Source organism: Hermetia illucens, chromosome 3 (assembly GCF_905115235.1).
Source record: "Hermetia illucens chromosome 3, iHerIll2.2.curated.20191125, whole genome shotgun sequence".
In the NCBI taxonomy this organism is placed as follows: Eukaryota; Metazoa; Arthropoda; class Insecta; order Diptera; family Stratiomyidae; genus Hermetia; species Hermetia illucens.
Window position 1 is genome coordinate 54,647,636 of NC_051851.1, and position 20,595 is coordinate 54,668,230.

Below are 20,595 nucleotides of genomic sequence, written 5' to 3' on the forward strand. Positions count from 1 at the left end.
CTCATTCTCGAGTGCAAACTTTTTATTCTTGTGAGAAAAGCGGAATTTCTGAATCTAAATCAACACATTTGTGCCCAGTTTTAATTTTTAATAAGAACCTTTTGGGGAGACGGTGAAAGACGCTATAAAAGGATATAAGTCATAAATAAAAACTAAGGAAGTTGCGAATAGGTCAGCGGTTAGAGCACTACCTTTTCGGCACGGAAGGTCGCGAAATTTTTATTGTGACTGGACTTCGGATACCAGTCGACTCAGCTGTGAATGGGTACCTGAATCAAAGCATAATAATCGCAGACGAGCACAATGCTGATCACATTGCCTGCTAAAAGGTACTGTAATCCTGTATGGATACTGTCTTAAATGAAGTGCTTTAATACACTTCAGGGCCATGATCTAATGGGATTATCGTGACAATGATATAATAACATTATTAAGAAAGATCGAAGAGTGAACGGGAGTCAATATGTATAATAAAATAGTAATAAAAGTACATATAATGAGGATAAAATACCCGTAGCAATCGCTGCAGGCTTTTTCCGCCTTAGCTGCTCACTGAACCCCGTAATAGTGTGGTTCGAGGGATACAATAGGATTCCACTATGTATGCACGGATAGTCATTGTCCTTCTCAAATTTTGCTTCCCTTAACCACCTAAAATTCCTTTAAGTAAAAAACATTTCAAATCCATTTTTTGAAAAATCCTGAAAGAAATAAAATAAAATGCTGTTTTATTTTAAATCTAAATCTTACTAGTCTTGAAATAAAAATTAATTTATAGATTGAATAATTTTATCTCCAATTATCTATAAATACCAGATCTAAGTAAATATTGAGCCCTTATCATGATTATATATTATAAATCAAAACTTAAGATATCTCTCGTATACGCATTAAAACGAAACCTTACTATGAGTCTAAATCAACCAGTCTCTAAATTTTAGTTAATGCGATTCTATATGTATGTACTTAACAGGTGTCGCACAACCACAAGGCGAGTGGAAACCAGAGCATGTTGCAACCGTTGGTGAACTACTATTGGATATTTCCATCAATTTAGCAAGAACGTAAGTTTTAAATTGATTTTATTACTCAACAAAATAGCAAATGTAGGCGTAATCTTATCTCAATCATTTAAGATATTTATTCAAAGCAAATCGGCATATTCACACATTCAACTGTAATTTTAGTTAAACATTCGAAACTGTAACACCTGTTGAAAGCCATGGAAATGGCCTACTTAATTAACCTACACTTAAAAATGCAATATATGCATATCCTTACTAGAAGCATATGCCCAGTATGCGTATATTATGCTGTTTTCGTGGACTAAAAATAACTTCCGTCTAAAAGCAAAATCAAACGAACAAAAGCATTTGTAAACCGGATTTATGTAAATAATGGATTTTATCTACATATATTGAAACTTTCAGCGCATAGCGGGTGCCAACCACGTGTTAGTTTTATGCCATCCTATAAAATCTATACGGATGGATACGAGAAGAAAGTAAAAGTTTTTTTTTTTGCAAAACATAAACGTTTACGGATCATGTATGTAAATGATGTCTATTGATTTGAAATTGTTCGTTTTGTCGCTTGATGCCGTGTATCTAATGACCCATATCTCACCAGTTTTCACTTTCTTGAAACTATGAATTTTATTATAATTTTTATCACGTTGATAGCAAAGAGTATTAAGAGAGCGGTTGCAATTCAATATTTGTATTTTTAATATTTATAAATATTTATGCATCATAATTCTTCTTTTCATCCTGCTTCGTATGAGTTACCATCGTGTATCAAGTATCTTTATCGTAAATATAAGGTGTTTATCATTGCACGAAATTTTTCAGATAATTTTCCGTCATTAACCACTTTTTATTGAGTAACCACTTAGAGCCAACATACCAGCATCCAAAATGACGAAATAAAAGTAAAAGTTTTTCATACATTTATGTGAGGAATCATAAATTAATGAATATTTAATAATTCAGCATAATTTTACTTTCATTTCACAATATTCAAAAATGGATAAATGACCTGATAGTATTCAACCATTGAACAAGATATTTGAAAGCAAAATTTACTCGAAATAGAGATAATGGGAGTAATGCCCAGATAGAAGCTTACAATGTATAAGGGGACGTGACTCATATTCCGGCATTTTTCAACGATATTTTACCTCATTCAATTGCACGAATGAATTGAAGAATAATCAATGTGTAGGTATAATAGTTCGCTTCAACTAGCATAACTAAAACCTATACCTACAGATAGTCTATCTCCTTCAATGCCAGATTATTTGAAAAATGGCAATATCTTTTCAATTATGTTTTTTTACATCCGTATGCATTCACATGCATACCCCGGCGCTTTTATTGGAAGTACATATAAATGAAGTGATTATGACTACGTTATTTATTAAAATTTCCGTCTGAGTTATGTGGTTCATACTTCATAATTATTTGAATTGATGAAGTTTCAATGATTTCCTTAAAATTTTTTGCCTGACACGGGTGTATTTATTATTTGAATGATTGGCATTCGACCTGGTTAGGTATTTATAAATGATATGTTATGCATTTGCGCCTTTCAATTATTCGGGAACAAAATTCAAATTTGATGATGTAATAAAGTATATGTAAATATAGGTATATAAGAACTATAATAAGTAAAATAAAATCACTAGCGAATAGGAAATGAAGAAGTCTGATTATTTGCATTTAATTTGATCACTAAAAGCAAGGTACTAAGTTAAACAATAAAGAAGCGTTAAATGAAAAGAAATAAATGAAGAAATAATGACAAAAACAATATTAAAGGCAAATATAAAGAAAGCAATTATAATGATCTGAAATTTTAAAAAATACCAAAACTGACCTTTCGGATTCATAATGATCAACCAGGAGGTCAGATCTATCCCAAAACTCTAACAAAACGTGGAGAAATTGAACTGTAAATCCAGCAGCACCTAAGAACACCTATATTAAAATGCCCCTCGACGCACATTGTATACCTATCTACTACATAGGCTCAGAAATATAGAGGAAGGGGGTTCTCCTTGAGTCCCCCTCACATTATTGTACAAACTCTCTACGTACAATTTGTTCAGTTCGCTGATGCCGCAGCGGGATCGCATGAAATTTTGAGAAGGTGACAATGATTCGCTGCCTTTGGGGTACCGTCCCTACTTTAGCATTTTCCGACCATAATAATTGCTCTTTTATTGTATGGTAACGTTTGAGTTCTCCTGAGAGTTAGAGGGAAAAAAAACCTCAAATTAAAAATTTATTAGCTGAACATCTTCTGTTAAATATGATTCGACCAATTATTCTTATAGGGGTCATCCCGTGTGAAAGCCGTCTTTTTTAGCTTTTTGTGATTTTTTTTAAGAAGTGAACAAAGCTATGAATGCGAATTTTTCACCATATATTTATTAATATCTTGAGCATACGTGACAATTTTTTCAGCTCGACACTATCTCTCGTCATTGAAGTACGGGACAACTTATCCAGTCATCTCCAAAAACACGCAGAACGCAGAAAAAAAATAAGAGGCATGTTAACCCTTAGAATATATTCCAGTTCGTGAACTAGGATTATTAAAAAATATCGAAAAATTCAGAATATGTCGTGACAATTTGTAAGAATATCGTCAATATGCAGTTTCGAGAAAAGTGCATTTAAAAATTCAAATGTTATTATTAACAATTACATTTTAACTGACCATTAATCTGACAGGCTTTGACTTTTATTCTCGCTCTTTTTCCGAAGTCATTTGAAAGTCATTCGGACCGTTAAATTCGAGCTCCATTACAGCAATGGACATAAACCTGATATCTGACATTTTACTTGTTTAACACTGTAATTTCCGAATAATGTGAAATATCGAAAAATCACTTTGCCCAAATATTCTACACTATGTTTAAATAGGCGGGATGGCCCCTTTAACATTTTCACATTCGCTATTTCGGAATGGAAAAACCAACATACAAGACAATAAGAAATGAATGAAAATGAATTAAATACAACTAGGCCATAAGAGAGGAAATCCGGGCCCGGGGTGTAAAATTAAACAGAAAAACAGGGTTAGGGGTGAAAATTATACTTATCTGGGATAAAAGTAATGCGGGTCCCCTAATACATTTTTTCATTAGAATTTCTATATTTACCCGACTCTCGTGAGGCCTGAATATAACCAGAAAAATAAGAATAATGACAAAAAGCTAAAATAATTTAAAAGACAAATAATACTACTACTACTTTCACAAAATTGCTCAGCTAGACAGATGGTCAAACCATATTTAACAGAAGAAGTTCAGCTAATAAATTTTCAATATGAAGTTTTGTTTTTACTCTAGCCCCCAGGAGAACTCACACATTCCCAAACAATAAAAGGACAATTGTAATGGCCGGAAAATGCTAAAATGGGGAGGGTACCCCAAAGATAGCGCATCATTGTCTCCTTCTGCAAATCTTAGCCACGCATTGTTTGCGTAATTCCATGGTATTGTGATGCGGAACCAACGAACTGAATAAATGATACGTAGAGAATTTGTACATGACGTCAAAGGGACTCAAGGCAAACCCCACCCCCCACATTTCTGAGCCAAGCTACTATATTGGTATGCAAGTGTGTGTCGATGGGACATTTCAATAGGGATGTGTTTAGGTTCTGGTGGATCTACACCGTCAATTTCGCCAGGCTTTCTTAGATTTTTGGGATAGATATGCCTTCCTGGTCAAACATTGTGAAACCGGATGGCTAGTTTTGGTATTTTTTTTAAATTTCAGATCATTAGGAAGCAATTACCTTTATATTTGCCTTTAATTTTTTTTTGTCTTTACATTTAATGCTTTTTTATTATCCAAATAAATGTATGCCTACCTTGCTTTTAGCGATCGAATTAAATGCAATGCAAATAATAAAACCACCAACTAGTGTCCGGATAGCTGAGTGGTTAGAAAACAAGGCGGCCGTATGGAAAGTCGCGGTTCAAATCTTACTGGGGGTGATGGAATTTGTATCGTAATTTGACGTCAGATACCAGTCCATTCGGCTGTGAATAAATACCTGAGTTAAATCAGGGTAATAATTTCGGGCGAGCGCAATGGCTCCTACAGGGTACTGTAGTCCTGTAGTGTACCGTTACGGTCTTGAATGAAGTGCTCTAACACACTTCAAAGCCCTGATCCTATATGGATTGTTGTGCCATTATAATGAAACTACTTTATTTTCAAGGCAAAAGAACAATAAATGTAAATGGTAAATAGTAAAATGGAAATAATAGATTCAAAGTGGGGTAAATAAAAAAAAAGGAACATGCATCGACTGTGTGAGAAACGAATAAAGTATAAGTTAGAAGGCAGGCAATGCAACAAAGATTTTTCCTAGAGCTCCTGAGAATCTTTGAGATGATTTATTCAACATTTCATCTCTATATGTAACTCTAATTTTAGCTACAATATAAATACTTGCAACTTAACTGCCTTTCCCATTTCACTCAGTTTATCCAACTGCACTAAATCAAAATTAAGACTAAAGAAAATTCCTTACCAGCTTTTATTTTTCCAATAAAAAAATAAAATGGTATGAACGATTCCATTAGGTAACCTTCTTTTACTAGCTGATTCATAAAAACGAATTGATAAAAGGTCTATGAAATATATTTTGACCAGAAAAGAGTGTGGTATCCGGACTAGTCGGTTGAGGCAACTGTAAGTAATTACAACCGGCCAGATTTCCTTTGCTAACGCGGCACTCACACAAAATATTTCCTACATTTTTCTCTTGGACCTAAAACAAAAAATTAGAAACAATTAGGGGTTTTCCATTAATGAAGTCTTTTGGGCAAAGAACTCAAAGAGTTATGAAGGAAAACCGACGGCGGTAAGCACAATCTGAAATCCATAATAATACCCTCGGAAAAGTCGATCGAGATCCAAAAACAGTTCAAAGTATCACCCACCCGACCACCCGAACTCGAGACACCCCGCCACTATTAAAAGAGTCTCCAGTTTACGTGATTGTCACGCTAATAATTTTTTGTATATATCACTCGCTGTCCCTCAAGATGTCATCTAGATTCTCCCGATCAGATGAGGCCCCCAGCCGGCTTGTTCAAATATTTTGTCATGCACTTAAGCAGTTTTCTCCTCCTGTTACGGACACCTTTCACTCTCGTTACATAATGTCCGAAAACAAATAGCACTCCGTCGGTACAACAGAATTATCATCAAAGCCGAATTTAACAAAATTACCCAAATGCCCCCTGATTCTTACTCCATAGCCAACACAGAGCAATCAAATCAGAAGCCTATTAATCTTCTGAGATAATATAGTTGGAGCTTCAATTACAACTTCCCCGAAAAGTCCACGCCTTTTGCAGAATTCTGAAGACAATCCAATTCAATATCGGAAAAAAAATGTTCTTGCCACTTTTCCAATTTTTCGCCCAAAACTTCTTCCTCACATTTTCTCTAACACTCTTCTCTCACCTTGTGCACCTCTGTGAATACCTGCGCTGCTCTTCAGTTCCCCTCACCAGAACTCACTTAAACGTGTGTGTGCGCTACGTTTCGCAATTTTCAGATGCTCCTCCTTTTGTCGTTCCTAGAGTTCATCAACCTTTTCTTGAATTTCATGCGCAATCGTAAATCGATAGCGCTTTGCGCGCAAACCTGCCAACATCAACTTTCAAATGACCAACTTCAAAAGTTTGGAACCCCGCGACTACCGACTGCTCCATTTCCGATAGTGACACCCACGACCCGTTCAATACCATTTCTAGCACTATTGTTCCAAGTCTTTGCACCTTTACTCCTTCTGGTATACCACTGACATTCTTAAAAAGCTTCGTCTGAAACACGCTGCCAGTAAGAGGTGCAAGACATTCGGAAGCCATGTTGATCTCAATTCTGCGAGCTTCAGTAAAGTCACTAATGTCTTAGTCTAGGAAGAAGAACCTAGCTAATGTCGAGATCGCATGCGCTTGAAGAGACTCCATGCCTTTTCGTCTCAAATTACTAATACCCGCAATTCCTCCCAGCCTTCCCCCACTTTCATTGAGTCTTCCGACTCCGCTGATGGCTAACGGCAATATTACTCACGCATATGACTTACTTTGTAACTACTTTTACTTTTTGTATAACTCACTGCATTTCCTGCAATATACCTCCTTATACTTTCCTTAGTCAAGCACCTCATCGGTAACCTTAACGCCAATGTTAGTATCGGTGGAGACATCCTTCTTAAACTCTTTTTGCTAAAAACCAAACAATTCATTTCCCTCGATTTCATTAATTTTTAACGAAATCGAATCGAATCGAATCGAATCGAAAGCTGTCAGTTTCCTAACCTGAAGAGAAACACTCTTTTATCTCCTATATTTAGGAAACGCCGAAATCATTGTACTGCTTCGTTCCTCTCATCTTCTAAAATCCTTGAGAAATGTGTCAGCCACTGGATGATAGCGCAGTTTGGCCACTTTATAGTTAAACAGCAATACGGCTTTATGAAACATTAGTCCACCGCTACTAGACTTTACCAACTTCCAAATGTATAAACTCTCGGCAGGAAGCGCACGTCTATATGAATTTTGCTAAGGTGCACGGTACTTCTGCCCAAACTCGCCTCCCTTAATATCACCTTGCCGCTCATTGCATTACTCGCCTCCTAGTCCTCTAACAGTTCCTGATGCCCTTCTTTTAATGACACGTATCCCATTCCTCTCCTCTTCTCTGATATTCCACGAGGGGTTACCCTAGATATTCTATGTTAGTATTTCCATTTTTCGTCAACGGCCTTCCATATCTTTTCATGCTTACATGTTTGCTTAAGGTCATCTGCACAAGACCTCAAGCTTTTTCACCAGTAGCTTCTTCTGTAGACTCTGCATCTCTTCAACTTAAACACCCAGCTTCGTTGGTGTTCCATAAGCAAATTAGTCCTAAACGCTGGCAAGGGTGATTCAATGTCTTACTCTCTCAAAACATCTCCCACTCTGTTTTTCTACTCTCTTAGCGACCATCGTTTATCATATCCGAGCTTCATCCAAGACATGGGAGTAACTTTCGAGAATAAGCAGAATGCAATATTTGTAATCTCGCTTACAGAATGTCTGGCTTCATATTGTCTGCCTCCCCTGATTTGCACTCAGTCCAACCCTCCTTAACACTTTTGAAATCGTGCGTAGCATTCTTGAGTATTTTTCAGTCATTTGGTTCCCTTTCCACAACTGCGATTGTCTTTCCATAGAAGTAGCCCCATTTTACCCAATCCCCCCTCCTTTAAAAAGAACTTATCTCGTTGGCAAATATCGGAAGCAGTAGAAAGTCTAAGGAGGGTTCACATATCGAGGAAATTGTGCGTAGTTTTAAGTAATGGAAATTAGGGGAGTGGAGTCGGGTACGATGACTCCACTTTCTTAATTTCCATTACTTATCCTCTAGCATCTGGGATTAATACCCGGATTCTGTTCACCACTATGCTATGTTGTCAGATACTTCCCTTTGGGGGCCTTGCATCGAACATCCAACAGGTGCCACCTCCAGCAGAAAGCGTGAAAGTAGGCCCAAGTGCGGAATGAAGTGTGCATCTTAATCTTTTCAGCGCATGATAGTTGATAGAAAAATCTACTTCGTCTAGTGTGGATTTTTACCAGATTACCAACGTGTCCCCAACTTCCGTTGAAAGTTCGGCTTTTTCCTTACGATTTCTTTGAACATTGCCACACCGCGCAGCCCATGTTCTCATTTCCAGGGAGTTTGACAGTGCCTTCCCTTGCGGTCTGTGGTGATCTCTTTTCATTTACCATTATTAGACCAGTTGTGTTCACATTACCAGCTTCCACTTCTTCCATTTTTCCTGATGGAGAAGGAGGAGGATATTCTGATGGGCAGTGTTTAGCCTATAATACCCCTATTTAGTACCTGAAGTGTCTTTCTGCTGTGCGTTCCTCCTCAGTTCGCTGGATGATTTAAGCAATATTACCAACGACGAGCTGGCCATAGTCGGTACTACAGAGTTTCTCCTCTTGGGAGTTCTGCGCTTCAATGAAGGACAGTATGCTCTTTCCATTGAAGCGCAGACCATGACTTTCAGAAAATTTGCCGTAAGAGAGCAAAAATTTGGTGAGTCCTCAATTACGACCCATTTGCTCATATTCACTGGTGGATTTGGAGTCTTTGACCCCTTACTTTCTGGAGACTAAATATCGCCAAATTCCAAGTTTATGTTTTGGATACCCACACACTAGTATAGTATCTTACTACGATACTATTATATATGCGCCTCGTTGAGATGGTGTCAAATTTCTGTTATGATTCTGGTTCATTCTATTACATAAATATTTTATGCAAGCAATTTGCGAATTTCACGACCTCTTTTCGAAAGATTTTGTATACATTTTATTAACAACACCAAGTGAATGTAATCAAATTAAACCCTCCATAAAAGTCAGCCAAAAGATAACACTTCCGGATGCCAAAATTACATCAGTGGACCAATGATACAGTGTAACAAGTAATTCCGAAGCAATTAAGAAGCATTTAGCAGATGTCAAGGAATTATAACGAACCTAAATACTTTCAAAATCAGCGCCGCCATTAAATGGAATAGAGAAAAAACTTTCCATCTGTTTCCATTGTGATTATTTTGAGATATACGAAGTTGCGAACTTCACACCTGCTGAGTGTAACACACAATTTCGCGACTGGCATCACTCAAATCTAAAAACGCGAATGTTACTATATCAAATAAATATTGCGTTAAATTTGCACTATTTAGAGATACTCTATACTATCAATTCAATATATTAGAAGCTTGGATTATGGGAAATAAAATAGAGAAAAAAAAATATTATATCAACAACTTTAGAAGGATTTTTCATGAGCTTGCCATATTATACTGGCATAGCCATAGAAGAACGCAATATTTAAAACCATATAAACTATTTTTCTAGTTATTCACGCATCACCATTTAAAAAAGATGCGATAGATGCGAATATAATTTACAAGTAAAACCGAATTGCATAATAAATTACTTCTTCTGCCATCACCAACTGACCACCATTCACTTTATACCACTAACACAATTTAAGATTGAGATGCCTGAGACGGTCTTCAAACGTTTATTTTGCAATTGAAAAAAGAAGAAATAGTGATGATTATATGTTTTGAACGCAATACTATTTGTACATGAATTTTGAAGATGGAATCCACCTACCTGTAAATATTTTGGTTAGATATTACCTGCATGAGACTCATTTATTGCATACAAGTGTGTATAGCAACAGGTAGCAGGCTCATTGGGATTACCATAGTATGCTCTGGTATTACGTTATGAACAAACTAGTGTGTTTTTTGAAAATACATGTTTGCATTGTTTCACGCTCCAAATTGCGTAGATGTTAATTTTATTATAATTGAATGTTAGTGGCTTAATCATATTAACATATGTATGTACTCTTTTTTTTTTGAGAATGTTGAGAGATCTCAGGTAGGAAAGCATTTTACGTCCATATTGGATAATGCTAAGTTTATTTTTTCCTTCATTTTCTACTTAGCGACTTGTCACCTAACGTTTATTTACAGTTCACAGTTTTCTAATACCATAATTACGTAGTATGTCAAATGATGATCCGAGGGTGAAAAAACTTATAGTGACCCGACATCAAATCCTCAACAACCTTGAACGCATAACCAATGAAATTTCTCATATTTAAAAAACGAAGAATTTTTTTATTTTAATTAATTACACAAAGCTCAACAAGTCGATTTACAGTTTCTTGACATTCCACACCCTCGCATAAACCATAAATCAAATATTTCATTATCATCAATATCTCCATTAATCAAAAGATTATTTTAATTTGCATTCATATTTCCAAATTGTCAATACGTGCCGAATCGTAAATTCAAGCAGATTTACATTTGTTAAATAGCGCCTGAAAATTAATATGAAAATCCTAAGTTTAAGAAAAGCCTATTTATGAGTTATTTCAACACTTATTTTCTAGAAAGAAGGACAACGACAAAACGCATAAGGCTTGAAATCATTGAGAAATATTGGAAATATTTCACCAAATTTTATCATTGAAAAATGTAAATCCAAAAATGAAAAAAATTACAATTGTAATGCTAATAGCAAAGGGCCAGAATGTTGTTTTTTATCACAAACTAATATCTTGCCAACGGTCAAGGATATTACTCAAATATATTATACATTTCTTAATATCTTGCTCAGGATTAACCCTTCGAAAATTGTCAATCATCGGTAAATACTGAACTATACACATAATATATTTGCGTTGTTTACTGACCATTTCTGTAAAACTTGCAGCTGAGTTCGCCAAATAATGTAAACCAACATTCAAGAAAATCCTTTTTCAAATGAAATGGGTAACGTTTTAATTTTTTTAAAAAAATCTCCACATTTTCAGAAGTGTGGAATAATTTGCTAGCCAACCTTCGATAGTTGAGAAAAAAATTAAAAATAATTTTCCATTATTGAGTCTTTTTTGTTCAACAGAAAAATAACTAGTTCCCAAAATAATGTTTATGAACCATAAAACAGATTCTAGACAATAAAATTTAATCCTTAATTCTTTTTCAACTACTCTCCAACTTTGATTAATTGTTTTCGATTCACTTGATATGTATAATGGAAAAGATTCAAAAATATACGGAAGAAGGACGAGCCCCAGACATACAAGTATTCTTTAAACGAGTATTATTCTTTTGAATTATGGTTTTAGCCCTCATGTTTTAATCTTCCGCAAATTTATATAACTTGTTATCCAAAGGAGTACCTTTCTCTTAAACTATTAATATATTATCTACGTACGTTTCACTTTCAAACCCGGAGAAACGATACTACCGCATATCTGACTAAAAGATGCAAACAATAGGGAACCGGTTACTGCTAATGACACTCAAACTGAATACACCTACGAAGTGAAAATTATGCAAGTTTCCTCATTGCTTCTATTGTGCCTTGATCATCTCATCAATACTTTCTACAAGAGAATACAAAGTTGCCTTTATGATAATCATAAATCAATGTTCAATATTCTTTCCGCATATCACTAGCTGGTTTAAAAAAGCAGCTTAACTATATTATTAATTAAAGTTGCTTGCGCTCTTGAATAAGGCACATTACCAAATAAACATATACAATTATACATAACAAAAAAACATGTTATGCAAACTGTTATTTCGAAGATTTTATTATTTCTCCTGCTTCCCCGCTAATTGGAGAGTAGAACATTGGTAAAGCTTTCTCATTGGAATCCGCTTTGCACAATCTTCGATCATTTCTCTTCAATCCTTTCGCTACAACACTTCCCCATGTGATGCCTGTCCTCCCACATTTCACTTGCACTCCTGTTCAAAATTTAAGACTTGGCTATGATGTGTACTGGCTTTCAGAGAATATGTCCTACTCTACATCACATACGACCTCTAATTTTGCAGCCATCAATTCTTGCATTGCCTGCTCCTAACTTGCCTTGGCCAGAATACCCCTTTAATAAGCCATATTTCACCAACATACAGCAGGATTGTATTGACGAACGAACTAAATACTTAAATGTCCCTATTCATTATTACCTGCAGCCACCTGGAAACCTGGTGCATACTGCCTTCAATCGACCAAATGTCTCCTTTTTGATTCTTACGTTTGATTGCTGACAATTGTGTAGGGCTGGAAGACTTCCATTCTACTGCTGGTCCTACTGTAAAAACAAGTGATCCAGGTGTCCTGACTTTTTTGGAACCAGGTTGATCTTCCCGCAAGTTGTTTCCTATTTACTTATTCACTAATAAGCTCAAAAATTGTGGTTTAACAGGGTAATACCTCATCAGTCGCTGCAGCCAACCCTCCCCTTTCCCCATAAATTTAATAATTATTCTGTTTCTCCTTTTCGAAACACCTAAGAATAAGTAATTTTAACTGTGAATACATACATATATCTAGTATATCTCTTATTCACCCTTTGATGGAGTATGGAACACCCGCACAGTCTCCTCGTTATCGCTTCCTTTTTTTCCCACTTTACTTCCAATGAGACTATGCTTCAGTTTGATTATCATCGCATTCAATGCTGTACAAGTGCTTAGCTTGCAGAAGCAAAGCAAGCGCAAGGACGAACACAAACATCAATGACGAGGGGGATTTGAGCACGAGGGTAGCGAAATCGATAAGTTAGCTCTCAACTAATTCAACCATTGCGCTACTGGCGTCATCTGTTTGATTTCCTTTTTGACTTTTCAGAATTTTTGAAAAGCTTTTCTGATAATTGGAGAAAATGTACCTTTAAGCTCATGAAGCACCCCAAATCCCGCAAAGGCATTAGCATGTTTTGTCTACATTCTTGTAATCAGGATCTTTATTGTTGCCCAAAAATTTCTCCACATTGTAATGACTTAAACGTAGGATGGCGATCATCTGAAGACCATCCAAAGTGGCTGTAGACTACTAGAGGGGAGAGCTATCATAAAAACCATTGACCGTGAAGGTCCGCCCGCAAATATTGAAGCTCCCTCGAAGAGCTTCATCGACAGATGCTTGACCGCTTCTGAGCTAGCCGATCTCGGGAATGTCGCGGGGACTCTTCGGACACTTCGATCCCTTACGTTTTATTTTACAAAAATTCAGGTATCTTTCCGATGCGTAGATCCGCACCGGACCTTAAAAAATGAACACAAAGGGGATTCGCATTTTCATATGTTGTATTTGTTTCTTCATCTTATAATTAACCACACAGTTACTTTTTCGTTCGCCAGGAATTAAAAATTAAGGGAATAGTTTGTTACACTTCACATTCAATACATCATTGTAAAACTTATCTGACGCCATCTGTTCATGCGCTCCTTCTTCTGCACCTCACACGTAAAGTTAAGTAAGTTTTGAATTCAGTTTGTAAAAAAAATACGTAACCGGTAAAAGTTTAGGTACCAACAAAACGGGTCAACGTACATTTTCCCCGGTCAAGGTTCAATGGCAATAAAGAATTGTTATTAATTTCAAATTGAAATTTGTTGCAACGAAATCGAGTTGAGGGAAAAATGACTAATTATTACCCACTCCTGACAATATCCCTTTGTCAGAGCTATTTCGGAATAGCCCCGCTTATGCTCAAAGGATATGACTTAGCCGGAGTAAAACTAGTGAAATGTGAAATCTTTTCCCAAAGTTAAACAAGTCAGGAAACGGGAAGCTTGACGCTTCAAGTATAAGAGGTTTTGTGGTTCCCTATGTGAGGAGCATAACGTAGTTCTCCATTGGTTACTGCCATTGCCAGAACTCAGCGATTTAAAAATCTCGAGTCAACGCTATCAGCCAATGGAGAACTGCGTAATGAAATTGTTTCACGCATTAATGCAACCTGGATGAAGTGGCATTTCCCAACTGGTGTTCTTTGTGATCGACGTATCAGCGCACGTCCCAAATCTAAAACTTACTGCAATGTCGTCCGTCTGCCGCTCTCTATAGTTCTGAGTGTTGGCCGACTATAAAGGACAATGAAAGGCGTTTTGCGGTAATGGGGACGAAGATGTTGCATTGCACTGGTGGCGCGACACGTTTTGATTACGTCTGAAATGAAAATATCTCCGATCGATATGGGTTTGCATCGATCGTGGAAAAACTGCAAGAGGGGCGTGTTCGATGGTGTGGCCACGTAATTCACGCTAACGAGAATTCAACAACCAGTATTGATCAGAACATCGAAAGCAATGGTAAGCAACCAAAAAGCCGGCTAAAACAATGGTGGCTTGATACGCTGGATGGCGATTTAAAGGTCTCGCGATTACATCCTGATCAGGCATTTGATAAAATAAAATGACGAAACCGATCATCACGAGCCGACCCCGCTTGTGAACTGAAGGCTGAAGAAAAAGAAAAAGATGTGAGGAGCGACGAGTGCACGACAGCTCCGTGTAATATAGCTAAAAATTCCATTGCTCTCTATTTTCTAGAAAGAGATTTAAATAAATCATTTGATGGAAAGCCTTATGTTGATAATGGTCAACCTCATACGCGTCACGCTCTCAGTTTAATATTATTAGCGAATGAAAACAATTTAACCAACATCAAATATAAACAAGTCGGAATACCGGAAGCTCGCGCTTCGGGTATAAAGGTTTTGTGTTATGTAAGAGACGCACATTTCTCTGTCCGTATATAGCTACAAATCCAACATAATCCTTCATATTTTTCCAAACTACGAGACATACGTACATATTAGAGCCATAGATATCATGCTCACCCTAAACAAACAAACTGCCTATTACCTGCTGTACACATATATGCACATATCTAAATTTATCGTACCCATATTTCCGATTTACGTCTTATATCTATCTGAATTAGGCACTAGCCGCAAAGTTCATTAGCACGCATATATTATATACCTACATATACACATGTCTGGTTGACAAATAACTAAAAAACTAAAACAAAATAATTGCCTGCGACCCAATTCATAAAAATTCATTTCGTTGTGGTATTGACGAATTAATATGTGATGATGACGTCATGCGGGTTGTAGAGTGCACGAAATTCACAAAAAATTGTAAAGTTTCACCCCCAATAACTTTGTTAATAATAGTTGGATTTTCTTCAAACTTGACCAAACTGTGCATTATATTCTTCGTTACACTCATGCTAAATTTTGTATTTCTGGGATGAACATAAGGGGGGGTGCCGGGTAAATTTCTAAAATGTGGAAATATACTATTATTAACTTTATTTGTGCAGATATCGGAACCGGATATATTTTGAGGCCTAGATTTCGTAGAGATGCACCACTGTGATTTCCAGATTTTTCGGTTGGATAGGTTCTGAGAACGAGACCTGTTACACTTTTTGGTGGTCATATTTTCAACCCTGACTCCCCTATGTTTCATCTAATATCAAATATTGAACCAGATTCGAAAAGTACTAATTGAGACCTTTCATTTGATACCCTACTTGGCTACATTCTGCGAAAAAAAAATTTGCACCCTCCATTCACATGTACGGAGAGCCCCCCTTAAACTTAACGCAAGATGGCGCCACTTACTGCATGTAAAGGGATCACCAGATTACATACTCTCACCAATTTTCGTGACAATCGGTCTAGCCGTTTCCGAATAAATCGGGTGTGACAGACAGACAGACAGACAGACAGACAGACAGACAGACGGACAGGCGGACAGACAGACACCGTCACCATTCTAATAAGGTTTTGTTTCACACAAAACCTTAAAAAGGGCTAGGGAGAATTAGATTCTTCTTGAATGGAATTTTAATATTTCACTCGAATTTCAATTATTCTCGTTAATTATGACGCCAGCATCTTATTTGTAGGGCTTAGAATGCTGTTAATTGGCACGAAATTGATAAGTTTGAACTGCTATAACTTTCCCACTAATAATTGGATTTTCATGAAACCTGACATGTATAAGCACAAGGCTGTCCTCTATGTCGGTGCAAAATTTAGTACACTTAGGATGAACTTAAGGGGAGTTTTTTAGTCTATTTCTAAAAGTTTATAATACACTATTAGTAAATTTTTTGAGCAGATACCGGAATGGGACATCTCTCGAAGATTTCATAGAAGTGTTTTACACAAAACCTTAAAGAGGGCTGCAGATAAATAGATTCTTCATAAATGTGACTTTAATATTCCACGCGAATGTCAATTATTCCGGGTAATTATGACATCAGCATCTGATTTGCATGGCTTTGGAAGCAGTAACCTCGCGCGAAATTGCTAAGTTTGAACTGCTATAACTTTGGCGTTAATTGCCTGATTTCCATGAAATTTAGCACATATATATAAAATATTGTCCCCTATGCTGGTATGAAATTCGGAAGTCCTAGGATGAATTTAAGGGGGGTTTTTCAGTAAATTTCTAAAAAGTACTAAGTATACTATTAGTAAGTTTATTTGAGCAGATATCGGAATGGGACATATTTTGAGGCCTAGATTTCATCTAGGCGCACCACCCTGATTTTTTTTCGGATTTTTAGGTTGGCTAGTTTCCGAAAATGAGTCCTGTCTCACTTCAAGTGCATACATTTTGACTCCTTACTCTCGCACTTTGCAATTTATGGCAAAACTAATGTCAGTTTCGGAAAGTACAAATCGAGACCTTTCATTTGATACCCTACACAACTATATCCGGTGAAAAAACTTTTTGAATCCCCCCTTTGCATGTATGGGGAGCCCCCCTTTAAACTCCACCTAAATTTATGCCACTCGCTGTATGCGTGGGATTTCATAGTTCCCATCTGTCCACCAAATTTCGTTTGGATCGGTTTATCCGTTTTGGAGAAAAATGCGTGTGACAGACAGACAGACAGACATTGAATCGATTTTAATAAGGTTTTGTTTTACACAAAACCTTAAAAAGGACTGGGAAAGTTATGTTCAAGATATTTTCTGCAAGGTAAAATTGAGGAGTAGTTAATAAATATCACCATGAACATTAACTTAATTCATTTGTGAAAAACGACAAAAATAGCTGCTCCAAGAAAAAGTTTGTATACTGCCCAAGACCAACCACGAGGACTGAACTATCTGAAAACCAAAAAAAAAGCAACAAAGTTGACCATTGTGCTAGGCATACTCCGGAATGTGGGGGAGCGGTCCTTTTTGACACTTTAGTCCCTCTATGTCATGAACAAAATTTCTATAGATCCAGTGGGTTCCAAGTAAATTTTAAAAATATATTAATATACTAGTATTAACTTTGTTTGAGCAAATATCGGTATGGAAGGTATTTCGTAGTCTATATGTCGTACACAGGCATCAACATGATTTTTTTTCGGATTTTTCTGGTGATTAGTTTCTGAGAATCACCGCTTTATTTAAGTGACCTCTTCATGACTTAAATCAACCCCCGTTTCACAATCGGCTTCAAAACTAAAAAACCCGCATGACTATATACTATATTCGTTCAAAAAAAATTCGACACCCCTCTTTTGCATATAAGAGGGCCCCCTTAAGTTACACGTAGAACAATGGATGTCACTGCATACGTGGGCGTTCACAGTTTCCACTTTCTCACCAAATTTGATGTGAATGACGAATAGGCGAACAGAAATATAGGCAGTTAACCGATTTTGATACGGTTTTGTTTTCAAAAACGACCCACTGCGTAATGCCAGAAAACTCGTGACTCGAATGTCCCGATGGAGATCCCAGATCATAATGATGCGCGGCATTTGGGCTTCCCTCCTTGGTTCGGCATCATTCGACCATAATAATTGAGAATCCTTCCAGCCTTTTGAACCTATACGGAATTTTTATCACATATAACACATTTAGTTCCCCCAATTAAAGGCCAAGGTGTGTAGAAATCTCTTTTTACGTTCTTTCTTCGATTGTATAGTGGCCTCCCTTAAACTTCATAAAAAACTATGTTAAGCATTGTATGCGTGAAATTTCACAGTCTGCAGATGTTCACCAAATTTAACGGACAGACGATAAACGATTTCAAAGAGGTTTAATAAAAGGGAAAAACAACTGCGAAAAATTAAGAGAATTTCATTTTCATTTTTACGTAAAATCGTATTTCCAACGTTATTCCTTACCAAGATTGGGAATAGACTACAAATAAACATTTGAAAAATTGATTACCATGTGTTAACTAAGGTGTTAGGTCTTTCAGGCTAAAAAGCAGGGAGCAAGGGAAAATAATAAAATGAACCTACCTCTAACACATTTACAACAAAAAATAAAATGGCTTATACTCCTACATTCATTTAAGACGAATAAAATACCTGGTAATTATGAAATTATTATAGTAATGATGCAAAAAGTCGATGCATATTACCTGTTAAGATAAACTAAGTTATGCAACATAAGCCTGAAAGGAGGTGCAGATATTATTTGCGCCGAAGATAGTAGACCTATCGAGGCTAGTGCGGAAGATCATATAACAATTAATTTACCCTCTTGTTTGCCCAAGGACAATAGAAGAACATTATATAGATAGAGAGGGAGGACTTAAGATAATGATATATCATAACATACGTATGTATGAAAGGAAATATGCATGAACAAAAAAAAAGTCGTTCGAAGTAACAGTCCATGAGTAAAGAAAATTTTTGAACAACTAAACCTTAAAAATTAATAGACTACTGAAAGTACACTTTCAACCCTTTCTACGATTTACTGGTGGTTGGAATCTTTGTCTTATCGACTTATCTGGACAATATGTAGGAACTAAGAATATTCTTAGACTGAGAGCATTACCAAATCGATGCACTATATTTCAAGCCAAAGATGTGTGCTGAATATGCAGTAACATCGTCTGTTAAAGGCCAATAGAAAATCAAGTGGTATTAAAAGTGCTAAAGTCATGCATTTACAACTCATTCATTACTGAACCTAAGCGAACTCATCATGACTTCATTTGATGCCCAGTACATCAGCCTTCATGAACTCTTACTGATCAGGTCTTATTTGAACCAAATAAAAATATTTTTCTTCAATCGATTTCAAACAGTACTACGCGGTTATGCAGGTGGCGTTTCCCCTGTCAGCACGAGATCCTTCAAGTGTTGCTACAGTATCGCTCTAGATTTGTATACCCTACAGAATTATGTAAGTCACGTGGACCATGTGATGTCTTGTAAATTACATAAATTAAGCACGTTTCCTCCAACTACTTGCCGTACTGTTTTTAAGTAACACGTGGCATTTTGTCATCAGAGTGCTCTGGAAAGTCACAATCTCAAATGAAAGTGAACATCGGTATACAGGTCAACTGGTAGACATGTTAATCAAAAGACAAAAGTGGCAGTGGGTAGGTCACACTTTTAAAAAGGAGTCCACTATAACAGCGTAGCCGACAGGTGAATTGCTTTAGGAATACATAGCGAAGTCCAGTAGAGGAGGGGTTCATGCTTCTCGGGGATACCAGGAAGGATTTATCAATATCTTGAGCACACTTTACAATTTTTCAGCTTGAAATCGTTCCCCATTGTTAAAATGTACAACTTTCCTGTCTATCTTCAAAAAAAAACATGTTTTTTAGGTGCCATTCTGCTCATTTGAGACAAAAAATTAAGCGGAATTTGAGTAAAAACTAGTCCTTGAGCAAGGATAATTAAAAACTATTAAACGGCAAAATTTTAGGATCGTGTTAAATTTTTTGAAGCATTTTTTCCAGGATTTTTTCTAGGTAAAAATAAAAACCGTTCAATAAATCATAACTATCTATCTAAAGACAAAGTGTGCGATGGAAAAATAATGGGGAGTTTGGGGAGTTTTTCACGTCTGCAGAAATAAAGTTGGTGGAAATTGTGTAAAACATATACTGAATGCCCGTTCTATACCAAGCTCAATAAATTTCTGACAACTATGAAATCATTGCCAACATACTCTACTGAAGCACTGTGTAATAAACTGCATATTGTCCCTCTTAATTGCTGTATTGTGGACACCAAAAGTTAGATTTACTCAACTGATCGATCAACGACTGCCATATCAGTACACTGGCAACTCGCTACATTATCTGAGAACAGGGACTGAAGACCCAAACCTAAGAACTTGGCCGTACGACCAGTCTGACATCAGCCAGGAATCAGGAACGACGACAAAT

At 36.5% G+C, this 20,595-nt stretch overlaps 1 protein-coding gene across 1 annotated transcript in view; it reads left to right on the forward strand.

The window, feature by feature from the left end:
* LOC119652463 (peroxidase) overlaps positions 1 to 20,595 on the forward strand; it is a 123,878-nt gene that overhangs the window by 73,754 nt on the left and 29,529 nt on the right. Inside the window, exon 4 of the mRNA XM_038056630.1 lies at positions 974 to 1,064. Within this exon, the coding sequence (XP_037912558.1) occupies positions 974 to 1,064 (91 nt within the window). The remainder of the gene's footprint in view (positions 1 to 973; positions 1,065 to 20,595) is intronic.